We start from the raw sequence: 17,456 nt of genomic DNA, 5'->3' as shown, positions 1-17,456 counted from the left end.
GCGCTGTACTGGGCGGGGGCTGGAGCGCTGTACTGGGCGAGGTGCAGGGCCCGGGGCTCTGTATTGCGCTGGTTGAAGGGGCTGGAGCGCTGTACTGGGCGGGGGGCAGGGCCCGGGGCGCTGTACTGGGCGGGGGCTGGAGCGCTGTACTGGGCGGGGGGCAGGGCCCGGGGCTCTGTACTGGGCGGGGGGCAGGGCCCAGGGGGCTGGAGCGCTGTACTGGGCGAGGTGCAGGGCCCGGGGCTCTGTATTGCGCTGGGTGAAGGGGCTGGAGCGCTGTACTGGGCGGGGGGCAGGGCCCCCAGGGCGCTGTACTGGGCGGGGGCTGGAGCGCTGTACTGGGCGAGGTGCAGGGCCCGGGGCTCTGTATTGCGCTGGGTGAAGGGGCTGGAGCGCTGTACTGGGCGGGGGGCAGGGCCCCCAGGGCTCTGGGCTGGACTGGCTGCGGGGTGCAGGGGCTGCGGCTCTGTAGTGGGCCGGGGGCAGGGCCCGGGGCATTGCACAGAGCTGGCAGGGGCCGTGCAGCGCGGGGACGGATCCGGGGGCAGGGCCGGGCCGGGCCGGGATTGGCGGCGGCGGGAGCCCGGCCCCTCTCTGTCGCGCAGGCGGGGAAGCGCTGGCTCAGGCACCGGCCCGGCTGCAGCTGCTGCTTCACCCCCCGGGCCGTTGGCGGCGCCCAGGCCTCGCAGCGGGAAGCTGGCAGCCGAACCCCGCCACGCGGTGAGCCCCGGGCCGGGCAGCGGGCCCCGTTGGCGGGCAGCTGCGGGCAGTGGGCCCGGCCGCGCCGGCGGGGTGAGGCGAGGCCCGGGCCGGTCGCATCCGTATCCTCCCCCCGCCGCGCTGCGGCCGGCCTAGAGGAGGGCATGGGGGGGCGGGTATAGGTGGGTGGGGGAGGTTTGTGGGGGGAGGTAGGTGGAGTATGTGGGGCTTGTGGGGGGAGGTTGGTGGGGTATAGGGGAGTGGGGGTGGGAGGGGGTTGTGGGGGGAGGTTGGTGGGGTATAGGGGAGTGGGGGTGGGAGGGGCTTGTGGGGGGAGGTTGGTGGGGTATGAGGGGTGGGAGGGGCTTGTGGGGGGAAGGGGGTGGGACATGCTTGACACCGTCCCCCATGGTGATTCAGGAGTGGCGTGTGGGTGCGGGATGGAGGTTCTGGAGGGTGTAAGAAGGGGTGTGTCTGGCGGAGGGACTCATGGCTGGAGTGTGTGAGGGGTTTTGGGGGGGTGAGTGTTGGGGTTGGTGTGTGGGGTGGATTCTGGCGGGTGGAGACGGGTGGAGGTATGAGCGGAGAGGTATAAGAATGAATGGGTGGTAGTGGATGGACGGGGTTATAGGAATATGAGTATTGGGGATATAGAGAGGGATATGGTTGTATGAGGCACTTATTTAGGTCTCATTTTTTCCATATTGGATGTGTAGGGTCCTTTATTTTCCATATAAAATATCACAACAGTTGTAGCCCTTTTTCCCTTTTCATTTCCCATATTTCCCTCCCTTTTCCCCTGTTTTACTGTCCTTACAGGTGTGTGCATTACCTTTACAGTCATTGGTCATCTCTGAGGTGTTTCATATTCATACAAACCACTTTCCCCTTCATCCATCCTCTCCTTCAATTTCTTGCTGCAGGGAAGCCCTTCTGAACTCTTACCAGCAACCAGAAGTGGCTGAAACAGATCCTGCTGACCTCCCACTATATCTGAACTAACCAAATACCAGAATATTTGTGTGCTCTCCCTTTTGAGTAAGTGCCACAGTTTCATACCACAAATCTTACATATCATTTTTCCTACCAAATTATTAGGATTTCAATCTAATTTGTAGCACATATGTTCATATAGCAAGTGACAGCATAATTGTCTTTGCCTTGAAGTAAAATGGATACTTGCAGAAGTCTTTTAAACATTAGGCAAATAGTGCTGTTGGAGTGTGAGATTGTGAGCTTAATGGGGCACACATTTCAGTTGTGTAGGACAGCAAAAATCCTGTAACTGGAGCTGACTGGCACCCTTGGTGGTCTCAACAAAATGATCAGATTATTAGACATAGAGACTGAATTACCATCCTGCCCTGGATGTGATCTAGAATGGGATAAGGCAAACAGGATGTGTCTTGGCTGTAGTTTTTGTGAAGTGGTGTCATTGTTGGTGCATAGCACTGATGCTAGCAATGGTGGGGGCACTAGTGCAGACTAGCTGCAGGTGTTTTTATCAGTCAGGCCAGCCATACCTCTAGTATGTCTAGTCTAGATGATATGGTGATGGTAAACCTAGAAGTCAGTATGTGTTGTTGCTTCTACTGTTAGTGTTGTCGGAGCTCTCTTGTGCTGTAATGACTAAGGGAGATATTCACAGTGCAGAAAAAGCCTATTGGTGCAGAGTGAGGGGGAAACATACCAGAGGCAGAGCATTTGTGAGAAGTGCCATCTGCATTTATAGTTCTGTATAAATAATAAATGCTTTATGGATTAGATGACCCTAGTGTCTAGAGCTGTCACTATGACAACTTTCAGGATTGCAAAAATCAGAGCTGGACTTCTCTCAAAAAAGCATCAGTACTGCTTAATAATTAGCCACGAGTTTGCTTGAGTATGATGGATGTTCTGAAGATAGTATGTTATTTCTGTCATATCCTCCTCTTTTAAATATGAATTTATGCTGGCGAAATAGTCTGACAGCCTTGAAGTCCTCTATCCACAGGGAGGAAGGATAGTGTTTTGATTATCGCCAGATTGGTTCTGGGGAGATCTGGGTCCAGTTTCTTTTCCGCTTCAATTCATGTGTGGCCTTGGGCAAGTCACTTAGCCTTAGGGTATGTCTTCACTACCAGCCAAACTACAAAACACCAAATATGCACATCTTCAGGAGGCTTGCAGAATGTAATCTTGGTCCAACTGTCCCGTAAGCTTATTTGTCCTTCGAAAGACACTCAGATGAAGACAGGATTTAGTTACAGGAAAATATTTCTCGGTTTGCTTGAAAGCCAGTTTAAGAAGAACAGTATCGTTGAGGTATGTTGTTGAATAAGAGATGTATCTGCTGCTGTGTATAATGGGCTTACTGGCAGCGATGATTTTGCATGGCTGTACAAAAGACACTGGAGGGAAACCTGGAATTTATATGTACACTGAAGGAACAATGTCCAAGCGAGTTGTGTGTGGTTTACATAAGCTTGGGAGAATTTAATTTTTATCTTTTTATAATTTTGATGGATAATATTTATTTTTAAGCATTTTTTCGATTATCAATTTAAACTTTCACAGTTGTGCAAAATTATGGGTTTTAACCTTTTTTAAAAAAATTATTGATTTAAATGTTCAGAGTTGCAGAAAATGATGTGGGATCAGACTATAATTACTTTAGTAATAGATGTTGAGATTCAAAAAATTAAAGCTTTATAACTGTTAAAACACATTATCAGCATCAGGTGTCAAAATATATGAAGTAAATATCCTTAAATAGAACTCTAGTAAGCTCTCAAGCAGCATTTTCAAAAAGAAAAGGGGTACCTGTGGCACCTTAGAGACTAACCAATTTATTCGAGCATGAGCTTTCGTGAGCTACAGCTCACTTCATCGGATGCATACTGTGGAAACTGCAGAAGACATTATATACACACGGAGACCATGAAACAATACCTCCTCTCACCCCACTGTCCTGCTGGTAATAGCTTATCTAAAGTGATCGTCAAGTTAGAGTGAGTTTGTGTGTGTGGGGGCGGAGGGTGAGAAAACCTGGATTTGTGCTGGAAATGGCCCAACTTGATGATCACTTTAGATAAGCTATTACCAGCAGGACAGTGGGGTGGGAGGAGGTATTGTTTCATGGTCTCTGTGTGTATATAATGTCTTCTGCAGTTTCCACAGTATGCATCCGATGAAGTGAGCTGTAGCTCATGAAAGCTCATGCTCAAATAAATTGGTTAGTCTCTAAGGTGCCACAAGTACTCCTTTTCTTTTTGCGAATACAGACTAACACGGCTGTTACTCTAAAAGCAGCATTTTCTTTCTTTGCCTATCTGTCAATTTTGATTATTATAGATGGAAATATTTTTTGGCCGGTTTGTGTGTGTATATGGTTAAATCGATGTTCACCACCATTTACTGATAAAAATTGAATTCTTCCAAGCCTGGATATGTGAGAAGACGGTTCTCATGTCTAATTCAACCTTACTGTTCACACAAGACTGGGAATTTACAGGTGGTAGTACATTCTCAGCTGCATGGTGAGTGACAGGGAGGTGAGTGACAGGGAGGTGAGTCAGCCACCAGCAGCAGCACACCACTACAGTACAGGCAGCTGGGCTTTCTGTAAAGGAGGAGAATATGGATATATGTGACATCTTGTCCTTAAGAGCTGATACCTGCTGGCTCATGTATAAAGTTGCATGACATGGTCCTGTATGCATAAACTGTAGAAACACTTTAATTGGTAAAGTGTCGTAGTTCATTTTCCACTATAAACATATTTTTTACCTCTGCATTACACCTGCAATTTTTTTACTTTCAGTAAAAATTCATTCTGCCTGAAATGTGACATGAGTTGTAGCTGGCTATGGGAGACATTTTTTGGAAAGTTTGAATTGATCAGGCTATTATTTTCTGGGATACTAGACTTTATTTTGCTGGTGTGAGGGAAGAAATGTTTTTTCATTTGAAAAGTCTTAACAATTTTTTTAAAAACAAATATCAAAAAAGGCTTGGCCTAGAAAGTTCTTCTTTGCTCTATTCTTCAATGATATCTAGATTACAGTATCAGAGGTGAGGTAGACATCTTAAATGTTATTGACCACTGAACTAAAAGGCCAGATAAAATAGCATTAAAGTATGTTAGAAAAATAAAAACCATGAATCAAGAAATGTCTGGATGTTGCAAACAAATGTGGTGGTGGGGAAAATAAAAATTCAGTTTACCTTTAAAGTATGGTGTGATGCTCATGTATTCTCAGCTGTTTGCTTGGGGGTTTGGAGCAGTTGCTTTGTTTTTTGAGCAATCTCTTTCTTTTTTAACAGGAGATATAAGACAGAGTATATGGTTTTGTTTATTTTACTTTTGTTAGATGTCATGTAAGGGTGAATTTCATGAATCAAATAAATAAAAAATTAACCTTTGAACCTAACAACCGTGACAGACATTTCTTTAAAATGAAGCTATTTCTGCAGCATTTGAATTCTCATCAGGAGAACTGTTCAGACCTTCTGGGCCTCTACCTTCAATCTGTTGATAGAAAGAGCTTGTAGCCTTTCTGTTGCACCTCTTATCACGATATTCACATCTTGCACTCTTAAGTGCAGTGCACTTTAAACACTCTCAGAGCTTAGGAAATTGGAATTGAATGTGTCATCTAATGACAACTATAGGAATTGCCATTTTGGATCACACCAGTGGTCTATCTAGTTAAGTACCATGTCTCTTATAGCAGTGGTTCTCAAAGCCGGTCTGCCGCTTGTTCAGGGAAAGCCCCTGGTGGGCCGGACCAGTTTGTTTACCTGCTGTGTCTGCAGGTTCGGCCGATCTTGGCTACCACTGGCCATGGTTCGCCGCTCCAGGCCAATGGGGATCGCAGGAAGCGGCGCAGGCCAAGGGATGTGCTGGCTGCCGTTCCTGCAGCCCCCATTGGCCTGGAGCGGCAAACCGCGGCCAGTGGGAGCCACGATCGGCCGAACCTGCGGACTCAGCAGGTAAACAAACCGGCCTGGCCCGCCAGGGGCTTTCCCTGAACAAGCGGCAGACCGGCTTTGCGAACCACTGTCTTATAGGAACCACTACCAGATCTTTCATAGGAACATGCCTTGATTCCCAAACTGGACAATTATGGAATAACCTGCTCAGAGGGGAAGTTTCTTCTTAAATTCATCTCTTAGTGGTGAACTTATGCTCTGAATCCAGTGTATTTTTGTTCTATCTAATGTAACTACATGTTTATATTCATAAAAATGTCTAATCCTTTTTGAATCCTGCCAAGTTCTAGGCCTTTACCTTGTGGTTAAATGTGATTTTTTTTAAAAAAAGCCCTGTCATAAACTTGAATTTAGGTAAAGACATTCAATTTTCAGTATTTCCTATTCCATTCTTTACACATCCTAATATTTTGGTTTTTTTTAACTTCTGCTATGTATTGGCTTTCATGAAGTGGTACCAGTATCTGTTTCCCAGCCATGTAAATGAATGGTTCAAATAATTCTTTCCAGTTATTATTTCTTCAAATCCTTTGAACCTATTTTAATAACAAAAATAAAAATGTAAAGCTGTTAATATATAGTGAAATTTTACATGCTCAAAGCCAGGAAATTCAAAATTTTGTGTCTCATCTGGCATAACTTGGACATGTTGCACTAAGTAAGTTCACATTTAATTCTGCATTATGAAGATGTCAGTTTCAGCTCCATAGTTAGGGTTGAGTTTTGCACTTACATCAGGGATTTCGTCTCTTTATTATAACAGGACAGACTTACAATGGCATTGAGATCCTTAACTTTTGGTTTCTTGAATCTTGTGTGTTTCAACTTTTGGGTATATAACACTGCATCAGTTCATAGATATATTTTTTTTTAAAAGCTGGAAGGAACCATTATTATCTTGTTTGACCTTCAAATCAGTGTTGTTTTTTGTATTTCATCTATGCCTAATTTGTTTCTGATGAGACTAAGAAAACAATAGTAGGTATTTATAAAGTTGTTTCCTTTGTTAGCATGCTCTATTCATTTTGTCATCTTTTTTTCCCCTCTAGCACAAACAAATTATATCACATCATGGCAACAGACTCTATGGAGATCGATGATGCTTTATACAGGTAAGAATGCCATACCCGATATATCGCTGTAAGATGTATCTTTGATATTACTGCAAGTAGATACACTTTGCTGCAGCATTAATACCGGATTTGAAATGTATTTGCTGCCTATTAGCCAGAGTGAAAATACCTGTGCTGCTGTGTCCCCTGCAGTTTAAAGGAATAAAACATTTAAAAGTACAGTACACACAAGTAACATTGTGATTCTACTTTCTATTTAATACAGTCTTTCAAAACGTGTGACTTGCTGTTGGCAGACTATTTTTTGTATACTTAATTAATTTTACTGGTACTTGCCATATAAAATATTTGTCCAGCTAAAGAACTGGTCAGCTACTGCAGAGTAAGTGCCAAATTATCTGAACAATACTAGTGAAAATTATTTAATACTATTTGTCAAATTACTGTATGGTCAGCCATACATAATTACACCCCTTATGTTTTGTATATTTTCTCTTCCTTCCTGATGTCAATCCACATTCACTGTTTTTCTTTCCTAAAATAGACTATAGTGTATCTTTTCTTCTATTGTTTTCTATTTATTTCCTCTTCTCCTTCTCTCTCCCTCCACCCCTTATCTTTCTTCTGGCCTTTTCCACATTGTATTCTGTGTTTTTCAAAACATAATTTCTCTCTCTCTTTATTTCTTCCCCCTCCAAATCTGTCTGTACTACACTTCTCTTTTCTAACTTACCCACTCAGTCACTGTGCTGAACCCTGCTTGGGGACTGCTGACTAGTTCAGGGTCTGATAAACTTGAAACTCCCTGCCCAGGCTGGCTGCTTCAGCTCATAGAGTTTTTTCATCATTCTTCCAGTAAAAATGTGGTCCCTTGGAACAGGCTGGGAGTTCAGTGCACCCTAAATCCTTGTGATCCTCTCATAAAAAGCTTCCTAAGACATCTTAACAGGATGGTGTGCTGATGGGCTCATTGAATTTTGCTGTCCCCAAAAACCTCAGCTGTGCCCCTTCTTTCTTCCTTGGAAATGAGACTTCTATAACTCTATTACAGAGAGAGACAAAGCAAGATATTTGAATATGATATGTTAGAAGAGTGGGTTCAGCTCCACATATACTGTAGAAATTAAAATCTTTCTTCTTCATGTTTGTAAATCATGACAAATGTGTTTTAACTAAACAGTTGGTAGATTTTAATATCTTATTGTTATACATTTTATTATTGTCTTTCACAATATTTGATGGAAGTTCTAAAAGTCAAACTTTGTCCTCAAATGGCAGAATTGGATCCTCAGACTTCCATTTGCAATTTGTAACCCCTAAATGACTCCTACAGTATGACCATAACAGGACCTGTCTATATTGGAACACAGTAACCCTGAAGATGGTGAAATAGGGAGAGAAGTTTCTTTTTTGGAAAGATGCGAGTTCTCAGTTAATAATGTTCCATGCACCAGACTTGATACTCTAAACATACTGAATTCCCTTACATTTTAGTGGCATGGTATTTTCACACATTGTATACACTTACATGTTTGCCTTTCTTGTGATCTCCTGCTGATCCCCTCTGCCCCAGGACTTCTTCCTCCTCTTCACCCTGCCAAAAAAATTGTACGCGACAAATCTTTGGGTAGACTAATTTCTATAGTACTGATATTCTTAGAAGCATATCAGACAAACCTAATTTCTCTCTCTCTCGCTTAATCATTTACAAAATAAGTCATTGCTCTTGATACAGTAAATGAAATTCAAAATGATTTAAATAATTTGATATACTGAGTTGAAACCAGATGGTTGGAAACTTTAGAGAGCTGAAGATCTTTAACAGTTCAGCAGTTGGATGTACATGAGCTGCTTTGAACTCTGATTTGGTGAAGAAAATTCCCAGTTCTGAGCATGCTTGTGCCTGCAAGAGATGTAGTTCCAAGTATACCCTGACGTACCCTGAAGAGATAAGTCTTGAACTACATTACAATGAATACAGGCCCCACAATGCCAGATTTTAGGGTAGAACCGCACTAATTTTTCTTTGTATCTCACAGATTTCCATATCAGTTATGCTGAGTTTGCAACTAAAAAATGTTTTCTAACTTGCCTTGGGGCCTCTGATCTTGCCTTGGCCTCTGAATCTCAGGAGAGCTTTTTTTTGTTAAGGAAAAGTTAGCACATGTGACTCCATTTTGGTTTGGGGCCCACCATTGTCTAAAAGCAAATACATCATGCACCAGGAGGAGTGTTCCTTAGATACTGCATCCCTGTGAAAATCCTCCTCCTTGTCTCCAGCCTGCCTTGACTCCTAGTATCTGTTTTTTGTCAGTCTCTAACTCCCTATCTCCTGGCCTTTGATGTGAGGCCTCCCATCCTGATAATAAAAGTTACTGATGCATGGCTTTAGGACCATGCTGTGTAATTAACATACTGGTTTAGCACGAGGAATGCACCAAGCAGGGATAGGTGGTAGATAAGAAAAGGGTTTGTTTATTGGCTACGGTTTCCGATGCACGAGGGCATCATGCTTTGCTAAAAAGTATATAACCTTTGTATAATCTGTATTCGGGGTCCCCTCCTGGCTGGGGGAGGGGCGGGGGAGGCATCATGCTCGAGCGTAATAAACTTGGTGTTTTTTGGGAACTCTGCAGTTGTCGACTTTGTTTATGTGCCTCAGCTTAGATTCGAACTGTGCGTGTCCTATCAGGTATAATTCGCAGCAGTTGTGTGCGTGTCCTATCAGGTATAATTCGTAACATTTTCAATTCATGCATCATAACTAATACTTTGACTTGCAGAATCTCTGTGTCCTTAAGTTGCTCTGCAATCCCACTGTTTTTAGATTGTCCTTAGTTACATCTGTGCAAATCTTCGAATGGCTGATGGGGTTCTATATGTTTTACTAATGGCGTAATTTGGTCTGCAGAGCTTTTATTGTTGGTGACAGTCTGAGAGATGGAAAGAAGCTGGCTTGGCTATCAGAACCCAGGCTGAATTTGCAGGGCTGGCAATTTGCAAGTGAAAATACCTGCAAATTCTTGAAATAGCGTGTACTTATTTTGGAGGGAGTTCTATTTCTGTGTTTTTTTGTTTCTTGCTTGTAGTCGGCAGAGGTATGTTCTTGGAGACACAGCAATGCAGAAGATGGCCCAATCCAATGTATTCCTGAGTGGTCTAGGTGGACTTGGTGTGGAGATTGGTAAGTTTAATAAGTAGCACTGATATATAAATTTATTAAAGGTATATTTAAGAAAAATTAATTTAGTGTACATTGAGTGAATACATGTACAACATATGTACATAGAGCAGAACCACAATATGTAATATAGACATATTTTTATAGCTAGACGTTGTAAAGCATTTTGAAATACATTTGTATGGCTATTTATGCTGTTAAATTGATGCAGAAATTATTGGGTGAAATTCTTTGGCCTGTGTTATGCAGAAGGTCAGACTAGATCATAATGGTCCCTTCTGGCCTTAATCTGTGAATTTATACAATTAAATAATCTGAAACTACAGGCCGGATTTTCACTCGATGAGTGGGGGAAAGTTGTTAGAATTTAGCCTTAGCTGGTCATCTGAGAATGATGACCAGAGCTGGTCATCTGGCATAGGGGACCTCTGACCTGGGACCTCTGCTTTGGATGGGAAGGGACATGTCAGCAGAGTGCTCCTGTGCCCTGTCAATTTTTATCCGGCATATGGTCCCTTCTGCGGACTTTATTGGGATTTTTATCTGACACCAGAGTTGTGTGCATAGTCTTTTTAAATGGTAATGATAGCCCTTTCTTCGATTAGAGTTCCTGTAATGGTGCTTGTTGGATATAGGGTTGCCAGAAAATGAATACAGTTCACAGGTGAGGGATAAAAAGCTCCTTCTGCTTTCTCTGAGATTTCCACTAAGGAGCTGAATTGACTTTAAAAAAAAGTTATTCAGAAAGATATGTGACTGCTGCCAGCTGTTAAATTTTTATGTAAATAGAAGGTATGAGCCATTTCACTCCTGGCAGGTAACTTTTTAATCACTTAGAGCAGGGTTTTCAAACTTCAGTGCACTGCTACCCCCTTCTGATAACAAAATTACTACATGACCCTGGGGGTGAGGCATGGAGAGAGAGGGGGCCCAAGCCCGAGCCCCACTTCCCCGGGTTGGGGAGAAGGGGCCAGAGCCTGAGCCCTGCCACCCCGGGTGCAGGGAGAGCTCAGGCTTCAGCTTCAGCCCTCCATCCCAGCAAGTCTAATACTGGCTCTGGCGACCCCATTAAAATGGGGTCATGACCGCTGACTAAGAGCTTTACGTTCAATCCTGTAAATGATGTTCGTTTTTTTTTTTTTTCACTTTCAGCTAAGAATATAGTTCTAGCTGGAATAAAGGTATGTAAATTTTTTTTGTTGTAAAAGGAATTGGTATAAATTTCCTTTTAGTTAAGTAACATTTTCATTTTTGCAGTGACTGGGAATGTTCTTGTTCAGGGATCAAATGATTGAGGAATCTATAGTTCTATCACAAAGTGCTGATAAGACAGGCTATACTTGTTCCAGAAGAACATTCTGATTCTCTCGTTAGTCTTCTTCTCATAGAAGGACCCTTTTGAAAAAGAACTCTGAAATACATACTCCTGGGGGAATTCTGCACCAAAAAATTAAAAATTCTGCGCACAATATTTTAAAATTCTGCAAATTTTATTTGTCAAAATAACATTACATAATCACGCCAGTTTCAATTATGTTGGTAATTTATTTCAAAATACCTGTCAGTAAGTGTGTTTGTAACAATACAGACACACACAAAAATTCCCCCAGGAGTACAGAGTTAAAGAATCTCTTTGACAACCCAGTTCCTGTTTCTCTGCCCCTTTCCCCCACCAGATCCCAGCCAGGGGCTGGACACTCACAACCCCTCCCCCTTCCCAGAGCCCAAGTGCAGGGCCCCCCCCAGCCCAGATACCCCCACCACCTCCTCTGCCAAAGCCCAGGTGCGGGGCCTCCGCTTTCCCAGACACCTGTCTCCTTCTCTTCTTTCCCCCCTGCCCTGCGAGCTCAAGGATCCAGAGGGAGAAACAGTCTGATGCTCAGTCCCCGGCTTGCACAGAGTTTCCTGTGCTCCGCCCTCTCCTCTCAGGGCATGCTGGGGACTGCAGCTGCCAGGCACTCTCTAGCTCCCTTTCTCTCCCCCCCGGAAGGGTCTTCTATGTGCAAGCTGGGTTCTGCTGAGTCCATTGACTCCTAGTGGTGGCTAGCAGCACTGCAGCCCATTTCTGGGTCAGAGAGGGAATCTTCCATTTTTGGTGAAAAAATATTGCAGTGACAGCTTTTAGTATTTTTTACCAGTTACAGTTAGTGGCTATGAATAATCAAGTTTCATACCTTAAACAAGCATTGTTGTTGTTATGTTATATACTGAGCAAAATGTTGAAATGCAGACATATTCTCTGATTGAATTATTTATTCAATAGCAATAAGAAAAGGTGTGGAGTCTGATGTTTTTAATTAAAGCCGTACATCTAGCACTTCTATCTAGCTCACTTAGTGTAACTGCAGTATAAGTTCTTCAGAATCTCAGTATTGAGCATGATACCTAGGCTGAAGTGTACCGTGACTATGTGAATTTCTTTCAATTCATGTTCCATGATTTGTTGGTTTTAACACTCTCGTCCTGAATGTCTTTGAAGGCTCTTACAGTTCATGATACCAAGCAGTGCAAGACATGGGATTTGGGAACCAACTTCTTCATCTGTGAAGATGATGTTATAAATCTAAGGAACAGGTCAGTACAGTTACTTAGATGTATTTGAGCAATCTACTGTCTGTCACTTTCGTGTAACAAGCATGTTAGTTTTTCCATTGGCTATGATGTATATTTTATGTAGTATATTTAGTGTGCATTACATCTTGTTCTATTGGAGTCATTGCCTTTGAGCACAGTGCCCAGGTATAAAGGGAGAGCATTCTAAAGTGGGATTGAGTCCTGTTTGCTCTGCACATCTGACTTCCCATAGCTAGCAGCGTGTAAGCAGTGATTGTTTCCTTCTAGATAATGAAAGAGCAGAAATGCATTTCTTTTCCATCTTTTCAATGTTGGCTGAAGAAAGCCAATAAACACCTTATTTGTAGTCTTCCACTCTTCCAAAGCAAATATTAAAAAGTGTTAGTGGTCAGACTCTAAATCTTGTTATCTGGTTGATGGAGCCAGAGATATGAGAGCACATATGGTAGATTATAAAGGTGAGGAAGCATGAATAGTCAGTTTCAGTAAGTGTTTATCCTAAAAGAAAACTCTCAAGAAATAAGGGTTCTGGGAATTGATTGGAGGATGCTATTGAACTTGTGGAATGAGCCATGTTAACAATACAGTTTATAAATGGATGCAAACCAGAAGGCTATTGTTTCAGAGCTGAGGCTACACTTCCTCACATCGCAGAGCTCAACCCATACGTCCATGTCTTATCATCCACTGCACCACTCGATGAAACCACAGACATCTCCTTTCTAAAAAAGTATCAGGTATGTAGTATTTATTTAAAGTAGCTGTGCAACATTCTGCCTGACCAGAGTGAGTCGCTTCTCCTTTTATCTGAAGTTAAACAAAACTCCCCAAACTAGGTTTTTTCATCATGTTCTAAAGAAGATGAATAGGTATTGTGCCTGGGCTGGTAAAAATTTTAACAATAATTTTGCAAGACTGAGCGAACGTGTTCCTGACATTGAAATTAAAGCTGTCAGTAAATAGCTAAATGTTTTCAGATGGTTTCACAATTTAAATTCAAAGACAGAGAATGGCAAAGATGACAGTCTCTACTGTAAAGCTGACCTGGCTGTATTGGACAACTTGTATTATATTGTATACACTTTATAACAAGCTGTGATATTATTGAGCTTTCACGTTTAACCTGAAAAACACAGGAATGGAACATGCTACATATATGCAATATGATCAAATTAATTATTTAGTGGCAACAAAGTCCTAAATTTTTAAAAGCATGTTTGCATGTTGGTGTGAGTTTGCAGCTTGGAGCTGTACACGCTTCAAGTGTTGGTGCAAGTCATTTGCATTAGAACATACGAGACCATGCATATTTTCTTAACTTTATTTATTTATTAAGCCAATATTGTTTCTGTTTCCTAACTTTATGGCTTTGACCTTAAATATGGTATTCACATGGTTTACGTGAATTTAATGTCTTTTTTCCTTTAAAACAGATATTTCTTGTGACTAATACAAGCATTTAAATCGTCTGAGTTAGGCTTTGAACCTCACTACTCACGGGAGGGGTTATTTGACTGTGGAGGAGGAGTGAATTCTCATCTTTGTGGTCACTGTTTGTCTGGAGACACTTCTGTAAGACTGTGTTCATAGAACAGAAGCACATCTGTTCAAATTGTGATGGTTAAATCTGCACAATAGAGGCTTTCTTATACCCGCACTCTAAAAGGAAAGATGCATCTCTTTTTCTTACTGGCTTTCAGCAATGATAGACATTATTTCTTGTACCTTTTTGTCAACAGTGCGTCATATTGACTGAAACGAGGCTATCGCTGCAGAAGAAGATTAATGATTTTTGCCATGCTCAACACCCCCCTATTAAGGTAATGTTAAACAGTGGTGGGCTTATTGGTCCAGATCATCCTGTGTTGATCCATGTGTGGAGGATTCTTCCTTCATCCTCCTCTTTACACAGAAGTGTGAAGGGGGGAATGCTGCCTTCACAGCACGTTGACTTCCACAATCCCCTTTTGCTGTCATGCTATGGACGCCCCGGAGATGTTACTTTTAATGGTACCATTCCTTATCCTGCTCCTGGATTTTTGGATAGATGTCCAAGTGGGAGGTAGAAGAACTTGTAGCTGTATTATCTCTTTCTGGGTATGTCATGGTGTGAGGGGGAGTCAGGGCCCTGCACCCCCCGGCTTCCTGCGATTCACCGTGACTTTCAGCCAGCCAGTAGAATAGAAGGTTTGGCTATGGCTACCCTGGCACTTTACAGCGCTGCAACTTTCTCGCTCGGGGTGTGAAAAAACACCCCCCCCCCCCCCGAGCGCGGCAAGTTACAGCGCCCTAAAGTGCCAGTGTCAAGAGTGCCCCAGCGCTGGGAGCACCCTAAGCTGCTCCCCTCGTGGAGGTGGAGTACCAGGAGCGCTGGGAGAGCTCTCTCCCAGCGCTGCCACGGGGGCGCTTTGAAGTTATGAGTGTAGCCGTGCCCTTACTTAGGGAGGGTAGGAACACAGTTCAAACCAGAGCTCGCAGGCATAAAAAAGATCCCTTAGTCAGGCCTTTCTGGGGGGCAGGGAGATTAGACCCCAGCCTTGGGGCTCCCTCCTCTTCTCCAGCCAACTCCCCAGAACTGGAAACCCGTCTAGCTGTCTCATCCAGCCTCCCCCCAGCTCCTCCTCCAGCCTTTGTTCAGTTTCCCCAGGCAGAAGGTATCATCTCGCCCCAACCCCCCTCCTGGCTCAGGTTACAGGTATCTTCCCTCAAGGGAAGTCTCCCATCCCTAATGAAACTCCCCTGCAACATTCCCAGGTCAAATGCGCCCCACTCCCTGCTGCGTCACAGGGTACACTCTACAGCTTGGTGGAGAGAGTTGCTAGAAATGGAGTACAAGTGTTTTAGAGCTTTAAAGTGAAGTGGTGAATCTGATCCAGAATGAATGTGCTAAGACCAAGTACAAGTTATGGAAAACGTCCTTTTCATTAGTTTTGCTGTGTGCTGATGCCATCTCTGGTTCCAGTTGTATGTGCTCATTTTGAAAGATTGATGTAGGGCCAAATTCTGTCTCTTGGCACAGTGTTTGTTGGATTCAATATAGTACACAGGGTGGAATTTGCACCTAAATTAACAACATTGGATAGTATCCTTAAGTGACAAGAACACTTCTGTTTTGTGCACAATTAAGAATGTTCATAGTTTTCCCTTTTATAGTTTATCAGTGCAGATGTGTATGGAATATGGTCACGTTTGTTTTGTGACTTTGGTGATGAATTTGAAGTCCTGGATACTACAGGAGAGGAACCAAAGGAAATCTTCATTTCAAACATAACACAAGTAAGAGCTAATAATCATACTGCCGTGATTTGACTTCTTTTTTTATGACCTAGACTTAACTTGATGTCGTTTGTCTGTAACATGGTAACTTTTGGATGCTGCATCTGATCAGTTCCAGAATTTCAAGGAATGGTTTAGGCATCAGTAGACCGAATCCTAATTTGGTGAAAACTGGAAGGGAGAAATAAGGGGCACATGGAGCCCCTGGCTGTGGTTGGCAGACTGAGCAGTTTCAACTATCTCTGTAATTGTGTATAGATCACAGAACTGGTTGATGGCGGCCGCTAACAGCTTCCAGTATAATGATATCTCCCATCTTAGCTTTACTTATCATTCCAATACAGTTTAAAATGCATGACTTTTCTCCCAAACAGAAAGAAAAGAAATAAAAGGGGTGGGGGTAAGGAATGGGAGGGGGAATGGCGGATCCTAGTATGGGGGTGGGAGGAAGGGGGTGCACAGAGCCCTTGGCATAGAGAAGAGGGTGGGCAGGGGTTGCAGGCAAACCCTGAAGTAGAGGGACATGGGAGGGTAGCATGCAGGGAGCTTATTTGGGTGGGGTGGGGGGTACAGGGATGTAAGGAGCGCCTGATGTGTGCAAAGGGCTCAGCCTACAGAATCTATGACCCCCGGTTGTTTGTTAGGTGTCTGTATTGTGGTATCACCTAGAATCCAGAGGGGCCTTATTGTGCTCCTAGGCGCTGTACAAACATACAATAGAAGACAGTCTCAGCCTAAGAAAACTTTCGCTCTCAATTGCCCAGGCAGACAAAGGGAAAGGAATATAACATATAAGCAGGATGATTGTTGTCAGTGTCATGTTAATGCCACAATTGTTTTCCTTTTGTTTTGTTTGTTTGTTACTTCTCAAACTCCAGTTACAGACTTGATCTAGCTGGAGTTCTGTTTTCCAAGTTTTGTTTTTACAACAAGCTTAAAGTACAGTGAACAATGATGGTATATAGTGCAACAGAGGTTCATATTGGTGTAATAGATATGTTAATACTAGTCCCTATCTTGCAGATGCACCCCTCTAAATAACATAAGGTTTCCTGGGGATATGTACAGGAGGAGGAATACAATGAACTTGGCCAAGGGAAAACTACATACATTTAAATAAAAACATTCTGTTTGACCTGGCCAGTGGTCTCTGTCATCTAGTGAGGGTGGAATAGATCCATAATTCTCCTTATATTGTCTGTCAGATTAATGCCTTCTTGGACAGGAATTGTTACTTACAAAGTAGAACAGGTAATTTATCTTTACATCTGAATGTTAAAAATGGTATGGGTGAGGAAACCAACTTCTTCAAGGAATCTTTCTGGTTTCAGGAGTGCAGAACTGAAGAAATGAATTAGGAGTGTAGTATGGAGAGGGGCAAAGCCCAGGGATTTTTTTTAAATGGTGTATTGGTTCCCAGGGTTTATTGAACTCAACTTTCTGAAGTACTGTACTTCTCCCCAGGGATCTCAAGAATTTTTTCCAGCATCTGTTAGGGAATAGTATTTTGATGAATTCAGATACGTGGTAGTAAGATCAGTTTTGGATACAGAATTCTGGAGTAAAGACTTTTTTTAGGGAAAGGAAGGAATATGTCAGTGGTGTCTTTCACGACCTGCTTTAAGACATGGCTCGCGCTCTGTAGCCAGCCCTCTTTGCAGTTTGTCTTTAGTAACAAA

At 42.9% G+C, this 17,456-nt stretch overlaps 1 protein-coding gene across 3 annotated transcripts in view; it reads left to right on the top strand.

The window, feature by feature from the left end:
* Window positions 1–492: 492 nt before the first annotated feature.
* UBA6 (ubiquitin like modifier activating enzyme 6) overlaps window positions 493–17,456 on the top strand; it is a 55,126-nt gene continuing 38,162 nt past the window's right edge. The window contains exons 1-9 of one of the 3 annotated variants that reach the window (XM_073340253.2): window positions 493–720; window positions 1,623–1,737; window positions 6,723–6,785; window positions 9,836–9,930; window positions 11,080–11,108; window positions 12,407–12,501; window positions 13,127–13,238; window positions 14,241–14,321; window positions 15,655–15,777. In XM_073340253.2, coding sequence (XP_073196354.1) covers window positions 6,745–6,785; window positions 9,836–9,930; window positions 11,080–11,108; window positions 12,407–12,501; window positions 13,127–13,238; window positions 14,241–14,321; window positions 15,655–15,777 — 576 coding nt within the window. In that variant the 5' untranslated portion in view covers window positions 493–720; window positions 1,623–1,737; window positions 6,723–6,744. The remainder of the gene's footprint in view (window positions 721–1,622; window positions 1,738–6,722; window positions 6,786–9,835; window positions 9,931–11,079; window positions 11,109–12,406; window positions 12,502–13,126; window positions 13,239–14,240; window positions 14,322–15,654; window positions 15,778–17,456) is intronic. The other 2 variants (XM_073340251.2, XM_073340252.2) reach the window with 2 other exon arrangements.

This window comes from Lepidochelys kempii, chromosome 4 (genome assembly GCF_965140285.1).
Source record: "Lepidochelys kempii isolate rLepKem1 chromosome 4, rLepKem1.hap1, whole genome shotgun sequence".
NCBI classification, from domain to species: Eukaryota; Metazoa; Chordata; order Testudines; family Cheloniidae; genus Lepidochelys; species Lepidochelys kempii.
Note: the sequence above shows the minus strand (reverse complement) of the source record. Positions and strands in the feature narration are given on the sequence as shown.